Genomic DNA, 16,884 nt, shown 5'->3' on the forward strand with positions numbered 1-16,884 from the left:
AGTTTATATCTCCTTTTGCTGTCCCTCTTAGGTCGCTTGCCTCTGAGCCCGCTTTCCTAGCTGTGCTCCAGGAATGAATCCTTACTGCCTCTGCAGCAAAGATGAGATGATAAGTTATACTGCTAAGACCACTGCTGTATTTGCTATAGTGAATGTTGTTCTCATTAAGAAAACTTTTGTCTGGAGGACCTGAGTGGCTCAGTTGGTTAGGTGTCTGCCTTTGGCTCGGGTCATGATCCTCGGGTCCTGGGATCGAATTCCTGCATTGGGCTCCCTGCTCAGCAAGGAGTCTGCTTTTCCTTGCTCTGCCCCTCCTCCCTGTTCGTGTTTTCTCTCTCAAATAAATAAATAAAATCTTTTTTTTAAAAAAGAAAACTCTTAAGTGATAGGAGTTTTGTGCTTAGCAGACTGATGATGCCTAAATAGGAAGTGGCAGTCAATTGCTAAGTTTTAGATCCTGTTTCAGCAGTGGGGTAAACAACGTGCCAGAGTCCTCCCAAAAGATTCATGTTAGTATCCCATGGCTCACTGTCCAGCCTTGTCCCTCCATCCCATGCCCAAATCTTCCAGGAGTATCAATTAATTAATTTTAGTGTCCCAACAAATTGTCAAGAACTATTAGTGACTCGTGAACAACAGAAATGGTCAGTATAATAAGTCTGCCAAAATTCAGTGCTATATGTAGAGACTGATGTTGATTCTTACCTGGGTATGACAAGTGAGGTTTTATCCTCAAGCCCAACCCAGCCAAGTAGTGCCCTGCAGAAGCCTGAGGTCATAGCTTCCACAGGATACAGGTCACGCTGCCCTCAGGTAGAGCTGCTATTCCAAATCTTAAGCAGGGTTGGTACTGAGAATCATCGCTATGCATACCTGATCTGTGAGTTGACAGTGTAAGAACTTCAACAGAAATCTTGCTCAACACCAAATGAATGTCAGTTCATTTTAGCAGCACCATTTTATGGGGCCCACCAGTACCTATTCTGTCCATTCATATGCTTCCAAAGTACAATGGTGTCATATGAAAACAGGCATGCAGGGAGTCAGGACCCCAGCAAGGACTCTGCTCTCTTGGAGCACGTTCTCTTTTGCAGGAGCAAGCAATGCTGGCTCTTCCCCATGCTGGGCGTCATCTCTGCATGCCCTCCTGATAGGTGCCTACACATGAGTGCCTGTTCCCTATTTGCAATATTCCTGGGTCCTTTCAAGTACAGACTTTTTCACTGGGCAGTCTGGTAGGGGATCTTCAGACTCTCAGTAAGCACCACAGTCATAGATAGTCAAGGCACAAATCACTGTTGGAATTTTCAAGAAAACAACATAAACCATCCAGCAAGCCCACAACCATTTCTTGACCCCTAGACTCAATCTGAATTATTCAGAATATCTAAATCATGCTCTGTGTTATGAAGCTAATCCCAGCAATAAATTTTTAATGTGTGTGGTTTTTTTTAGCTAAGTTCACCTACACTAACATATCTCTAATTGCTAAAAATACGCTTATCCTGCTTATCCTAGTGTTTAACAGTTTGCATTGCTATTTTTTTTTAATTAAGTGAGTTTAGGGATTAAACAAAGAGAAATTTAAAATGAGTTTTAAAGTACCTGAAAAATTCCATGAAAGAGAATCCATATCCATGCTGCTCTGCAATTCCTGCACAAACAACATTTGCTGATGCTCCAATCAGTGTCCCATTCCCTGGAATCAAAATTTTAAATGTAAAATAAAATCTCAGTTTATCTTGGTGGTAGCCTTCTATTCTTTTTTGTTCTGTGATATTTGTATCATCTCATAGGATTCTGATTTGATGATTACATGTACTATCAAAGTGATTACTTTGCAAATATCTGTTAGAAATAAAACACTGACAACCAGAAAATAAGTTCACTGTAAATACTGTAATCCATTTACAAATAAGACTACAACTGCTCTATGTGGTAGAAAACAGGAAATGCTAAGGAGAATTGGCAAATCACTGTGGCACATGGTGGCATCTATCTTTTAGAGGAAAATGTAAGCCAGACTAACAACCATAGGAGAGAACAGATGTTTTCAGAGCAGTAGAATGGGATCTCAGATAAGAACCACCTTCCTCAGGACTCCAGGCCCAGACAACCACCAGTAAACACGGTCTGTGGATGGAAAGATGGATGCAAACAACCAGGATAATAAAATGCCTCTCTGTGTGAGCCTTTTTTAACAGTGGGTACATGACCTGTGGGGAATTGTAACCTGAATGTGCATACATACTGGTGAGGCCTTATGGTGAGGGATGTGGCCCAAGGCCAGTGACCAACGTGACTCATTCAGGGAAGGGTGAATTTGCTTGGTGAAACAATCGGCATCTTCTAACTCCCAATCACAGAGATCAGGGTTCAGGAATAGGCATATAACTTAGGCTCAGCCTATTTTACTCAGTTTTGACATGTATGCATAAACCACTCAGGAAAAGACTCTGTTTCCTAAGGACTGTTGAGCTGTGAGGCACAAATCTGGAGCTGCCTACTGCATATTGGCACAAAGGAGCAGCCTCTCTGAAATTGGACAACATAAGGAACAGAGCAGGAGGAGGAGGACCAAGGGTGAAATCTAGGCTGTATACACTGAGCCCCTAAGTTCCGCCTTTTCTGAGAACCCAGCAACATATTATTTGTGGGTCTTCTGGAGCACTGAGCGTGGAGAGAAGTACAGAATAAATAATCTCAGAGTAATATGGACTTCTGGATTTCTCCACTGGAAGAGACACACAGACTGGGGCCTATTCCCCAGGAGAGGATCTTGTAGAAGATCTGTCAGTGCAAATGACACTCAGCTGAATCCATGCTCCTCCTCCCCTTCTTCCTCGCAGTCTTTACCCTCTCCTTGAAACACACAGCTGGCAACACAACCACCTGTCAGGCACACAGCCCAGACTGCCTGTGCAAAGGCTTATGAAGGCAAGCTCAAGTCTCATCTTATTCTCTCTGCTTTTCCTCCATAGAAGACTTAGACTAGGTTTGTTTTTGTTTTTGTTTTTTTCAGTGGAAGAAATGGAGTGGGGAGTCCAAGAGATCCCAAGAGATCCCAGAGGGCTAGAGGGATCCCAGGAGAGACCCCAAAGGGAAGTGTAGGTATTCCCGCCATGAGCAGGATTCTACACAATGTTGCTAACTCTGAGATTTAGGCCCAAGTCCCAGGACGAGAGAGGCCTTCAGGAGCCAAAGGCAGCCCAGCTGTCAGCCAGCAATGGATGGGGACCCAGTCTTAGAACTGTAAGGAACTGGATCCTGGCAACAATCTGAGTGAGCTCAGAAGCAGACCCATCCCAGAGCTACCAGAAGAAGCAGAGCCTGGGGACACCTTGATCTTGGCCTCATGAGACCAAGTAGAGACCCAGTGAGCTACCCTTATCTGGAGTACAAGAAATATGAGAGAATAGATAAAGTTTGTCTATGTGTTATGGTAATGATATAAAAGGTCATGCAGGTGATTCTAGGATTCCAAAACCATTTTGAGACCTCTTGTCTCAGACACCTGCTAGAGCTGAGTCTATATTTTCATTTCAGTTCTAACATCTGTCTCCACCCCCTTCCTAATTTCCATTCATTTCTTGCTAACTTCCCAACCTTAGGCAGCTCCCCCTTCTACCCCAGCAGGCTGTTCTCTGTGAACAAATCAGCTCATATCCTTTGGGGCTCATGGGGCTCATGGGACTCTACTTCCTAGAGAGGTAGGAGATGCATAGCAGGCATGAGATCAGAGAGGCCAAGAGAAATGCTCTGAGGGCTGGGGTCACCAGGCCAAGGCCAGGTAGTAGGGCTTCCCCAAGGAAGAGGAGATTTAGGAGGCACCAAGAGAATGAGAAAGCACAGCCAGCTTCAACAAGGCAAGGGGACATATGCAGGCCTCAGTGTGGAGTGAGTTCTGCTAGAGAACAATTTGAGAATGACAAGACCAGATGTCTGTTCAATGTCTCCTCAGGAAGACATTCTAAAGGTGTGGTACCTCATCTTCCCCATGACCCCTAGGGTCCCCAGTGTCCCTATGAAGAAACTAAGGCACAGAAAGGCAACATGGTGAAATGTTGGGGCTGGGAAGTAATGAGCCCAGGACTAGAGCCAGCTGTTTTGACTCCAGAGGAGGATCAGAGAGGGAAAAGCTCAATGTGCATGACATAGGCCCAAGGCCTTTCTGTAGACAGTCATGCAGGTCATCTGAAGGTCTTAAGAAGGTCGTAATGTACAAATTCCACAGCAATGATGGCCTCACTCAGCCTCTTCTTGGTTCTGTCACACCAACATATCCATCCCTTCACCCTGCCAGCCAGCTGGCTCCTGCTATCAGTAAGGAGACCTGCTGATGAGGTTCCACACCTTGGTGAGCCATCCTGCCCTGCAATTATTTCCCAAAGTCTGCCAAAGCTATCCCTACAGGAATGCCCATGATCCTCAGATGGTCCTGTCCTGCCAGCCTCCATTGCAGAGCATGTACCTCAGTGCCTGGGTGGTGTTTTCCCTGTAATCTCCAAGCACTGCTACTCCAGAACTTGACATGGTAAGCCCTGCTTCTGGATAGCATGGAGCTTAACACATGGCCCAGGGTACATTCAGCAACCTGTGTGAACTCTAAAACTAAAAAGCAACACTTTTCTTCTCTCCTGTTAGGGATTAATGATTGAAAAAAATAGCCCCTTATTTCCAGTTAAAATCCTATTGCCTGGATCAATAGTATCTTGTCATACTGTAATTGGTATGAATTCCTCAACTGCAACAGACCACTTGTCAGAAAATGAAAGCCCCTTTCTATTTCCTGCCTGTTGCCAGGGGGTACTGGCTCAGTAGGTAAATTTGTTCCTGAGCACTTCTGGATCCGGGAAATGGAATGGGAGATTTTCAAAGATCTAAGGGAAGGGACAGAATCTTGGTCTTCTGGCTGCATGATGAAGAGGGCTGGAGAGAGGGGTAGAGTGAAAAGCCCCATGGCTTAAAATCTTTCCTTAGAAAGAATATGAGGCAGAGAAACGAGCAAGGGCTGGACTGACTTCTCTCAGTAAGGCAGCTGTTCAGCTTTTGTATATCTGACTCCTAGCCACCTTTTCAGGAATATAACACAGATGGCACGATGGAGATTGCTATTCCTCCAAAAGCCTTTTCTGCACTGGGATATGGCCTCATAGCCTGAGATCCTTCCCCAGATTTGCCTTTCAATCACCCCTTTGCAGGAAGTCATTCAGCCTCCTGAATACCTCATAACCTGGGAAGTGGTACTTTAACCTATTAAGTCTCACTGATTACTGTTTCTTTATTTCAATTCAATTAATTAACATATACTATAATTTTAATTTCAGGGGCAGAATTTAGTGATTTTCAGTTGCATATGACACTCAGTGCTCATTACATCAAGTGCCCTCCTTAATACCCATCACCCAATTACCTCATCCCCCTCATTCACCTTCCCTCCAGAAAGCCTCAGTTCATTTCCAGAGTTCAGCATCTCTTATGGTTTGGTTCCCTCTCCATTTTCATCTTATTTTATTTTTGTTCCCTTCCCCTGCTCATCTGTTTTATTTCTTAAATTCCACATATGAGTGAAATCATATGGCATTTGTCTTTCTCTGACTTATTTCAGTTAGCACAACACCCTCTAGTTCTATCCATGTCATTGCAAATTGTAAATTTCATTCTTTTGGATGGCTGATTTTTTTAAGAAAGCTTTCAGCTGTATGTATCAGAAAACCTGGATAACAGTGATTTATACACAATGGAAAATAATCTCCTCCCATGTAACAAGAAGCCTAGGGACAGAGGGCTGCCAAGCATCAGGTCAGTGTCATAAGTAATTTCACAAGTGGGTCTTCACAATTTTCTTGGCCTCTCCCACTCATCACAGATGGTTTCATGGTCATATTTAAGGTAGGAAGTATGGAGAAGAACTGGTATCAATACATTTTTATCAAAGGGGTAAAATCTAGGTTTAGAGGCTCCCAAACAGGTTTCCCTCATATCTTCTTGGTCAGCAAAATGAGACAAACAGTGCAGATGAGCTACCAGAGCAACTATTAACAGTAGAGGGACACAAGAGAGAAGAGAGTAGGAGCAGTGTTGGGTTAGCCAGACAACGGGCCCTGCACAAGTGTATTAGAAACAGAGTATATCAGCAGGTAGAGTAGAAAGAACACTAGATTTGGATTCTGAAGACCTCCATCAAAGTCTCAACTCTACTAAACCGTGTAACCAAGAGTGATCACTGAGAAAGGAAGATTAGAAACAGTATGGTGTTGGTAATACAGAGAGTTTATCTCCTCTGACAGGCAAGTCAAGACTCATTGTTAGTTGCAGGGTTCAGTGGTGTTTTTCAGGACCAGTTATCTCCACTTGTATGCTCTTCCACTCATCAACACTCAGACTTGGCCCCACACTCAGTCTGGAAAGGGCTCCAGGCATCTCATTACCACATGACAGAAGACAGTATCCGGAGAAAGAAGCAGGACCACTCTCTTGCCTAAGATTTGTTCTCAGGCTCAGGGAAATCATTACCAGAAGCCCCTCTATCCCCACAGAATAACTCCCTCATGTCTCCTTGACTCCAAATGACTTTGGCAAGGAGCAGAGTGCACCTGGCTACCCCTGCCTTATCATCACTGGGGAAGAGATGTAGGTGAGTCAGTAACCTCTGAATAAAATGAGGATAGTCACCACCTTTCCTGATTAAAAATATGAGGGTACTATTCAAATGTCAATGGTTGTTGTAGCAATTTAGTAAGATGCTACCAGACTTTCTTATGGTACTCCACATATGGCATGTGTTCCATGTGGTAAGGAGAAAAAAGACCTAGGTGTCACTAATGAGGCTCAGGCCTCCTTTCCTGCTTCCATCTATAGAGGAGCAAGTAGGTTTTGGTATGTGCATGTGAACAGCTGTTGCCTGTCTTGGCATGTCTGGGTAGTCCTACATGGAAAGATGATACATGGATCTAGAGACAAAACAACGTTTTCAAAACTATGTCTCATTTTTGATGGATATTTTATAAGTTTATAAAGAATCCTTTATCAGCCAGTCCAAGTTGGATCAAATATGCCATGCTCTCAGACCACTGATAATTTCCCACTTGACAGGAAACATAAAAATTAACTATATGCTGGAAATCCCTTTGGCAAGTGGAAGAAACACCTGTCACTCGAGATCTGAATATGACCAAAAGGAAGCAACAGGTTTTAATGCAGCCACATGTCTCCTGGATTGTCCACAATCCCTAGGTAACTTTGAAAAGACAACATGCATGCTTGGACCTAAAGTAGTCTTCATTTTTATTTGTTCTCTATGTTTTAATCAGTAGATATTTAAATTATCTTTAAAATTTATTTTTAATACAACTAATACATGGATATGGCAACAAATAAAATAGAAAAGCTTGATAGTCAAGGAAATCAACAACCGTAGCATATTTTACGAGTAGCTAAGACTTCCAAGGTTGGATGTGGGTTCATTCCAACTGGGAAACTCAGTCAGCAACATTTATACCACCCAGACTATGTAAATGCAACCCCTGTAAGGCCAAGACCATTTACCATCTACCAGGACCACGGGCCAATCAAGTCTCATTTCTTATGTTCTATCATTTGCTTAAGGTCATGTTTCATTTTAATTTGCTCCAAATTTGAACACTATTTTTGTACCATTTTTTGCTAAACCTAGTATTTCTAATTTCTTGTTCTCAACGTAAAGAGACCTTAGCCAACAAACTCTGGAGCTGGGCTGCTAGATTCCCAGCTTTAAGATTTACTACTTGTATGACATTAGGCAGGTTTCTAAGCCTCCATAAAGTTCCAAAATTTCACAAAGATGGCATTAGGTATGTATCCACTCATGTGCTGCTTCTACTCAGGAAAATTCACTTCTATTATTTTTTGGATAAATTCCTTCCTTCATTTCAGTGTCTTTCCTGAGATTTTTCTTAGAAGTCAAATATTGGATTTCTCATAATGAATTTTTATGTGTTTTATTTTTCCTCTGTAATTTATTGTTTATTTCCTTGACTTTATTTTTCAGTCAGCCTATCTATCCATATTTAATTAGTTTAGTAATTATGGATTTAATCAATAAGAACATTCTTCCCTCTGCCTTTTCCTTTTTCTATTATTGCAACTGAAGTTTTATTTGAGGTAACTGTATATTCACATGAAGGTATGAGGAATAATATAAAGAGATCCCATGTATCACTTACCAGTTTCCTTCAATGGTAAGGTAATTCAAAATCATAGTACTTTATCACAATCAGAACAGTGACATTGATGGTCAATATACAGAACATTTTCATCACCAAAATGATGTCTCCTATGGCCCTTTTACAGCTGGACACACTTCCTTCCACCTTGCCCTGTACTTAACCCCCACTAATCACTAATCTATTCTGCTTTTCTACAACTGTATCTCTTCAATATCATATAAATGTAATCAGACAGTCTGTAATCTTTTGATATTGACTTTTTTTTTCACTCCATATAATTTCCTGGAGATCCATTAAGGTTACTATGTGTGTCAATTCATAATTTCTTTTTACTGTCAAGTGGCATTCCGCGGTAGGGATGTACCACAGTTTTTTTAGTCATTTACTATTGAAGGACATCTGGTTTATTTCTACTTTTTGGCTATCACAAATCAACATTTTTACGTAGGTTTTGAGTTAACATAAGTTTTCATTTCTCTAGAATAAATGCCCAGTTGTACAATTGCTGGGTTTTATGGTAGTTGCAGGTTACGTTTTTTAAAACACTGCCAAACCATTCTCCAGAGTGATGGGACCACTCTATAGCTCCAATGATAAGTGTATAAGTGATCCAGTTTCCCCACATCCTTGTCAATACTTGGTGTTTTTGCTATTTTTTATTTTAGCCATTCTTACAGATATGTGATGATATCTTACTGTAGTTTTAGTTTACATTTCTCTAATGGCTGCTTATGTTGTACATCCTTAAAAATAGTTAAATTGTACATTGTGTGCCATGTACATTTTACCACAATTTTTAAAAAAGTGATTCCAAACTCTGAGTCGATGAAAGAGGATCCCTTACAGAGTAAGTGTAAAGTTAACACTCAGCACAACTGGGCATCTGCAATCCAGGAACAAGTGTCATTCAATGACCAGAGCTACTAGGTTAAAAAGATTCAAAGCCTTAATACATTTATTATTCATTACAGCTGAATCCCTGCTTTCAAAGGTGCCTCGGTCAAAAGGCATTTATATGTATTTTAGGTTATTAGTCATGTAAAGGGTCCATGTTAACTTCTGTCCTTGATAATCCCACCCACATTCATTCTACATGTTCTGGGGAATCAGCACTAGCCCAAGAGGCTTCTCACCTTTTGAGACCCAGCTCAAGGCTTTCCTTTCTGGAGGACTTTCCCTGAGATTCCCTCTAGGCTCTGTCTGGGACCTCTAAGTACTCTGTGCATTCCTCCATGAGAGGACACATCTGTTTCAGGTGTAACCTTAGCTTAGGTCACTATCTCCCCACTCAAAAGCAGAATTCAGGTTACAGCAGATGCTCAGTAAGGTTTAATGAACAAAGTCCCACATAACAGACATATTTCCAGGTGCCCCTAGATTCTGTTTCTATCACTGATGTTAAATGTAGCTGTGAATACAGTTATTGCTTTTCCTGGGGCTAATGCTTAAATGGGGGCCATTTTACCAGATCTATAGTCTCATAAGTAATCGAAGTCTAAGTTGCTGAATTAAATGAATTAGCTCCCTCCAGAAATCATAGCAACTTCACTGAATTACATTAATCCCCCTTTATAAACAAAGAGATAAACTAAACAGAGAGTTATTGATTTCATAGAGAGTAATCAAAGAATGAAGCAAGCTGGATTACCTAAGCATGCCTGGATATAAGAATACCAACTTTAAATGTATCTGGTGTGTTTATCTAAGATTCTCTAAAATCCTCTTGTGTTCCCTAAGGTGATTATGCCTCCTAAATATGAGAAGGACTCTAACACAAGCTCCCTCAAAAGATGATCAAAACCCTTGTTTGCTTACCAGAGGTTAGTCTCTTTTGATACTTTTACTAATTTACTTCTTAAATTCTCTAAAGGACAATCCCCCTGTCCAAAAAAGAACAATCTTTCATCCTTTTTCTTACTCTTAAGTTAGAGTCTCTAGGTCTTTATTTACTGATTCATCTTCCCCCCAACCCTTTATGGAGGAAATAAGAAACTGCACTGAAGATGGTTTCTGATTCAAAATCTGTTTCTAAACACAAGCCACATCTGTGTGGGTGAAATATGGGTGCAACGTGGGAGCACATTCACTTTGATATTTCAGTAATGATCATCCTCAGGCTGCAGTCTTAGAATGTCAGGGGAAGTTCTGCAGAGGGCGGGAAGTGACAAGCTTACAGAGGAATAGAAGAGCTCTAGAATTGCTTCAGTAAAAGCTGAAGATGGCTTTTGACTCAGGAAATCATCCAAACTCTCCTTAATTTACCTTCATGTAAACCACCATGTATAAACCACCACTTTGAGGTAACTTCTGTGAATGCATCATACCCCCTTACCTCCCAGGCAGGCTCCAAGGGCCAGGGCATATATGAGCGGTGGTGCAGGCAGGCTGACCTCAGGGTCTTGGATGAGGTTCAGGAGCACAGGAATCTGTAAAGGAAAGGAACACTACAGTCAAATACATGGAAACCCAGAAGAGTTTCCCTAATGTGACTGATTTACAAAATCTAAAGCACTTTTTCATCAAACTGTAAGAAGCATAGGATGTTCAACAGGAAAACAAAGTAAACTTCAGAATCCACAGAACCTTGAGTTTGAGTCCATGGAGATGTTTTTGTTTCCAGCCATATGACCAACTAGCTAATCCTGGTTTTCCTCAACTGCCCTAACTTCTGTTGTGGATCCTAAGTGGCATAAAGTCCTGTAGAACCTCTACAGTGGCTGAGACCATGACTCTTACCATCTAACCAACATTTCTTAGCCTTGCAGTGGACCAAGTCTTATACTAACTCCATGCACATATCACGTTATTTAATCCTCAAACATCCCTCAGGTCTATTTGTCATCCTTCAATCGATAGATGGGGAAATCAAGGTATGGAGAGAAACATATCTTACAAGTGATCAGACTGGAACCTGAGCACAGTTCTCTGATTCCAAACTGCACAATGGTAACCATGTGCTAAACCACTTCTCAGCACTGCTCTCTGTGCAGTCTTCCCAACCCTGCTGATGTTCATATGATAATAGGTATCAGATTCAATAACTAGAAAGTAGTACTCTAGTAAATCATGCTAGGATCCAGTCTACCTTTCTGACAAAGATGAATTTCATATTATTGTTATCAAAGAAACATGCAGCAGCTGTGAGGTTTCTGTAAGGAATTTGTGTTCCAAAAGCATGTCCCCTTGTGGATCATGTTGCTAATGTAGGAGAATGTAGCCAGGGGGAGGATGTAGCCATGAGGCCTGCTTCCAACTGGCTTGGGGGGGATGTTGGTCCATATTGCCACTGCTAGGTTCCTCAGGGCAGCACATAAGACAAGATGTTAAGGAAGGACCATTGAATCTGCTGCCCCAGGGCCTTGTGTGCACATCTCTAAAGAGCAGGTGAGGAGGGTTCCAATGGTAACCCATTCAGAAAGGATTTCCCAAAGTCAAAAGCAGAAAGCCGAAACCATTGTGAAGATATGTGACATATGATTTCATTTGCTGTAGAGAATCAAAGGACAGCAGAACTATGCTCTGCTGGAGAGCAGGTCACTTGACATCATAAAAAGTAATGCCTAATTGTTTAATTAGGAAAATTGGATCACTCCCTAGTTCTTTATCCCTGCAGTAGGACTTCACATGCATGCCTCTGCAGTGGCCCCAATGGGGCAAAAGGATCCACTTCCCCACCCCACTGACACTGGGCTTTGACCAATGAAAGGTAAGTGGACTAGAAAAAAGCATCCCATGTTATTGCAAGCTACTCTGGAGCTTCAGGTTCAGCCAGGAGAAAAGTATGCCCTAGGAAATACTGCTGCCCTATGGGGGCCCCAGAGGAAGGACACATTGAGGAGATCCCATATGCCCCAGCAGAGACTGACTGGCAGGCTGCAGGCGACCTGCAGACCTATGCACCTGCTGCAGACACTCCTCTCTACCAGCCTACTGCACATGTTGCTCTGCCAGCCCTGCTTAAAGTATCCAGAATTGCCTTATAAGGTCTGAGAAAGAGCCCTTAATATTTGTTGGGTCACAAGGAGCATTTTAAAAAGCTCACTTTTTTCCCCCCTAATATTTATTGGAAGAGAAAACATCCTGGGAAATCTCTCTGATGCAGACACAGAAACTCCTGGCACAGGGGCCCCTGAGCAATCTTCATTGCATGTTTCAATCTTTGCTTTTGTTGTCTCATGATGAACCCAAATGCTGTCACAGAGAGTTTCAAACTTGAAGTTTTGGCTCTTTGGAGGAGCAAACAAAGCACAAATTCACACAGCACTGGCCATCTGTCTTCTGGAACCTCCCCTGGCTTTCCCAAAGTGGCTGATGCTTTATATCACATTATGCTGAACTTATTTCCATCATCACATTTAATACACACCTCACTTCTCCACCAGGGTGGGACCATATTGACTTGTCCACATTCCTTTGTATCTTAAAGCATTCAATAATAAGTGACCTAGTGCTGCAGTATTTGTCTGTTAATGCTATGTCTACATAAGAGTTCACATAAGAGACAAAATTCTATGTCCTCATAGAGCTTATATCAGAGTAAATAAATAAATAAATAGGATGTCACAGAGGACGGCAGAGTAGGAAGCTCCAGAAATCCATCCACCATTCCACCCAAACAATTATTGAAGTCAGCAACTGTCTGAAGTAACTATTATCAATTTCCTAGGGCTGCCATAACCAAGTAGCTTGAAACAACAGCAACACATTGTCTCACAGTTACAAAGACCAGAAGTCTGAAATCCTGTTAGCAGGACCATGCTTTCCCTGGCAACTCTAGAAGATCCTTGCAGCCTCATGTAGTTTCTGGTGCTTCCCAATAATCCTTGCTTATAGGTGCCTCACTCCAGTTGACATGGCCAGATTCTCTTTATGTGTCTTCATATGTTCTTCCTTCTTTGCATGCCTGCTTGTGTTTCCAAATTCCCCCTTTTAATAAGAACACCAGTCATATTGAATTAGAGTCCATCCTAATGAACTAATTTTAACTTCACTATTTCTATAAAGACTCAATTTCCAAATAAGGTCACAATTTCAGGAACCTGGGATTAGGACTTTAACCTAACTTTTGGGGAGATACAATTCAATCCGTTACAATACAGGCAAACCAGGATCCCTGGGTGGTGCAGCGGTTTGGCGCCTGCCTTTGGCCCAGGGCGCAATCCTGGAGACCCGGGATCGAATCCCACGTCGGGCTCCCGGTGCATGGAGCCTGCTTCTCCCTCTGCCTATGTCTCTGCCTCTCTCTCTCTGTGACTATCATAAATAAATAAAAATTAAAAAAAAAACAATACAGGCAAACCTCCTTTATTGCATTTTATGGTGCTTCACAGATACTGCATTTTTTTGTTGTTGTTGTTGTTGAAGGTCTGTGACACCCCTGCATGGAGTAAGTCAATTGGCAGGCCATTTCTCCAACACTATTTGCTCACCTTGGGTCTCTGTGTCACATTTTGGTAATTTGCACAATATTTCAAACTTTTTCATTATTATTTTTGTTATGGTGGTCTGTGGTCAGTGATCTTTGATGTTACTATTGTAATTGCTTTGGGACACCAAGACCCATCACATCCATATAAGATGGTACACTTAATTGATAAATGTTGTGTGTGTTCTGATTGTTCCACTAACCAGCTATTCTCCCATCTCTCTCCTTTTCCTCAGGCCTCCCCAATTTTTAAGACAGAATAATATTGAAATTAGGTCAAATAATAACCCCTATAGTGGCCTCTAAGTGTTCAAGTGAAGAGTTGCACATCTCTCACTTTAAACCAAAAGCTAGGGGATCCCTGGCTGGCTCAGTGGTTCAGCGCCTGCCTTTGGCCCAGGGTGTCATCCTGGAGTCTCAGGATCGAGTCCCACATCGGGCTCCCGGCATGGAGCCTGCTTCTCCCTCCGCCTGTGTCTCTGCCCCTCTCTCTCTCTGTGTCTCTCTCATGAATAAATAAAATCTTAAAAAGAAAAAAGAAAATTTGGCTCAGATAATTAATGAAGGTGAATACACTAAGGAATAGATTTTTAATGTAGACAATACAGCCTTCTACTGGAAGAAGACACCATTTAGGACTTTTATAGCTAGAAAGGAAAACTCAATGCCTGCCTTCAAAGCTGAAAGGACAGACTAACTCTCTTCCTACAGCGTAATGCATCTGGTGACTTTAAGTTGAAGCCAATGTTCATTTACTATTCTAAAAATCCTAGGGCTCTTAAGAATTATGCTAAATCTACTCTGCCTGTGCTCTGTAAATGGAATAGCAAAGCCTGGGTGATAGCACATTTGTTTACAAAATTATTTAGTGAATATGTCAAGACCTACTACTCAGAAAATGAAAGATTTATTTCAAAATATTACTGTTCATGAACAATGCACCTGGTCACTCAAAAGCTCTGATGGAGATGTACAATGAGATTAATATTGTACATATGACTACTAACACAACATCCATTCTGTAGCCCATTGATCAATAAATCATTTCAACTTTTAAGTCTTACTGTTTAAGAAAACCATTTTTTAAAACTATAACTGCCATATATAGTGATTACTCTGATGGCTCTGAGCAAAGTCAATTGAAAACCTTCTGGAAAGGATTCACCATTCCAGATGCCATTAAGAATATTCATGATTCATGGGAAGAGGTCCAAATATCAACATGAACAGGAGTTTGGAAGAAGCTGTCCCAGTCCTTATGGATCTTGAGGGGTTCAAGACTTCAATAGAGGAAGTAACTGCAGATGGGGTAGAGACAGCAAGAGAACTAAAATCAGAAGATGTGACTGAATTGTTACAACCTCATGATGAAATTTAAACAGATGAGAAATTATTTCTTACTGATAAGCAGAGTAAATGGTTTCTAGAGATGGAATATACTGGTGAAAAGGTTGTAAAGAGTGTTGAAATGACAACAAAGGACTTAGAATATTACATACATTTAGTTGATAAAGCAGCAGCAGAGTTTGAGAGGACTGACTCCAATTCTGAAAGATGCTCTACTGTGGCTAAAATGCTATCAAAGAGCATCACACACTACAGAGAAATTGTTCATAAAAGGAAAAGTCCATTGATATGTCAGACTTCATTGATTTCTTGTTTTAAGAAATTGCCACAGCTGCCCCAACCTTCAGCAACTATCACCCTGATCAGTCAGAAGCCACCAAAATGTAGGTAATTCCCTCCACCAGCAAAAAAGATTATGACTCAAAAAAAAAAAAAAAGATTATGACTCACTGAAAGCTCAGATGCTGGTTAGCATTTTTAGTAATTAAGTATTTTTATAAAGATCTTTTTTATTCACAAGACACACAGAGGGGCGGGGAAGAGACACAGGCAGAGGGTGAAGCAAGCGCCCCACAGGGAGCCCAATGCAGAACTCATCCCGGAATTCCAGAGTCACCCAGGTGTCCCTAAGTATTTTTAAATTAAGGAATGTACATTGTTTTTTTTAGAGATAATGCTATCACATACTTAATAAGCTACAATATACAATGGGGTAAACATAACTTTTATATGCACTGAAAAAAACAAAAAATGCATTTGATTCAATATCTGCTTTGTTGTGTGGTCCAGAATCAAATCCACAATGTCTCTGAGGTATGCCTTTAATTATTTTGGAAATCTGGATTGTGAACCAACATTTGCAGGAGCCAGGGAAGAGATTAAGAAGAAGCTGTTTAATTTTGACTTTCTTATACTGGTTATCATTCGCCATACTCCCAACCCTGTGGCAGAAAACCACATTTATGTGCAACTTCCTGCTAGCAAGGCGGACAATAAGGATCCTGTCCTCCAAAAACTGGGTATGTGTGTTAATTACCAACTACTGCTTTTAAACCCTGAGAGATCAGCACAGATACTGGCCACTGTTTTAATCCCTGAGGGATTAAGCAGTTTCCAGGAGATTTCATGAAACTATTTGGTCCCCCACCCCCTGCCCAACTTTGTGAGCCAAACACTTAAGACATTATTTTTCAAAATACTGGTTTATTGCAGAGATAACAGAAGAGAAACATCAACGGCCACTCACAAGAAATGCACATTTAGCAAAAAAAAAAAAAAAAAAAAAAAAAAAAAGTTAGGAAAAGTCAGAAATGAAAGGCTCCAGCCTTTCAATGAGCAAGATTTAGCAATCCCTGAGGAGTGGGAGAATTAAATCTAAAGGGTATTACAAGATAATACTCAAAATGCTCAGTTCTCAACAAACAGTTGAGCAACCTACTTCCCTAGACTTTCAGGACGCCACATGAGGACATACTTCAGTTTCACCCCATCCAGAGACCTGGCAAACCTGAGATCTACAGACATGGCTATGAACAAGGAAGAAAACCAGGGCCTGCCAGTATCAGCTACACAGCAGGACAGAGAGCAGTTCCCAGTGACCTGCTCTGCAGATGACCCTGGTAGCTTTTACCACTGAAGACACCACTGGCCAGCATGGTTGCTGCAAACCCTCTGCAGATTTATCAGTTTTTGCCCCCTAGGTATTTGTGTTTCCTGACACCAGCCACCTGAGTCCCTCCCCACTTTCTCTATGCTAGCCTTACCCACAGCCCAGAAATTGCATCAGTAGCCAGCCCAGGCTGCTGCAGTTGTGCAAATGCAAGACACAAGCCTAGACCCCTGCTGCTGACCCTCACCTCTGTGTATGTGCTCAGTAACCCCTCCAGCTGTCTACTCTGTATTGTT

General features: G+C 41.6%; 1 protein-coding gene across 5 annotated transcripts in view; it reads right to left on the reverse strand.

Moving 5' to 3' along the window:
- Nucleotides 1-16,884, reverse strand: part of OCA2 (OCA2 melanosomal transmembrane protein) — a 389,085-nt gene that overhangs the window by 97,110 nt on the left and 275,091 nt on the right. For all 5 annotated transcript variants that reach the window (XM_055326878.1, XM_055326881.1, XM_055326880.1 and 2 more), the window contains 2 exons: nt 10,540-10,633; nt 1,606-1,699 (listed from right to left, as the gene is read on the reverse strand). In XM_055326878.1, coding sequence (XP_055182853.1) covers nt 1,606-1,699; nt 10,540-10,633 — 188 coding nt within the window. The remainder of the gene's footprint in view (nt 1-1,605; nt 1,700-10,539; nt 10,634-16,884) is intronic.

Source organism: Nyctereutes procyonoides, unplaced genomic scaffold (assembly GCF_905146905.1).
Source record: "Nyctereutes procyonoides isolate TBG_1078 unplaced genomic scaffold, NYPRO_anot_genome, whole genome shotgun sequence".
Lineage (NCBI taxonomy): Eukaryota > Metazoa > Chordata > Mammalia > Carnivora > Canidae > Nyctereutes > Nyctereutes procyonoides.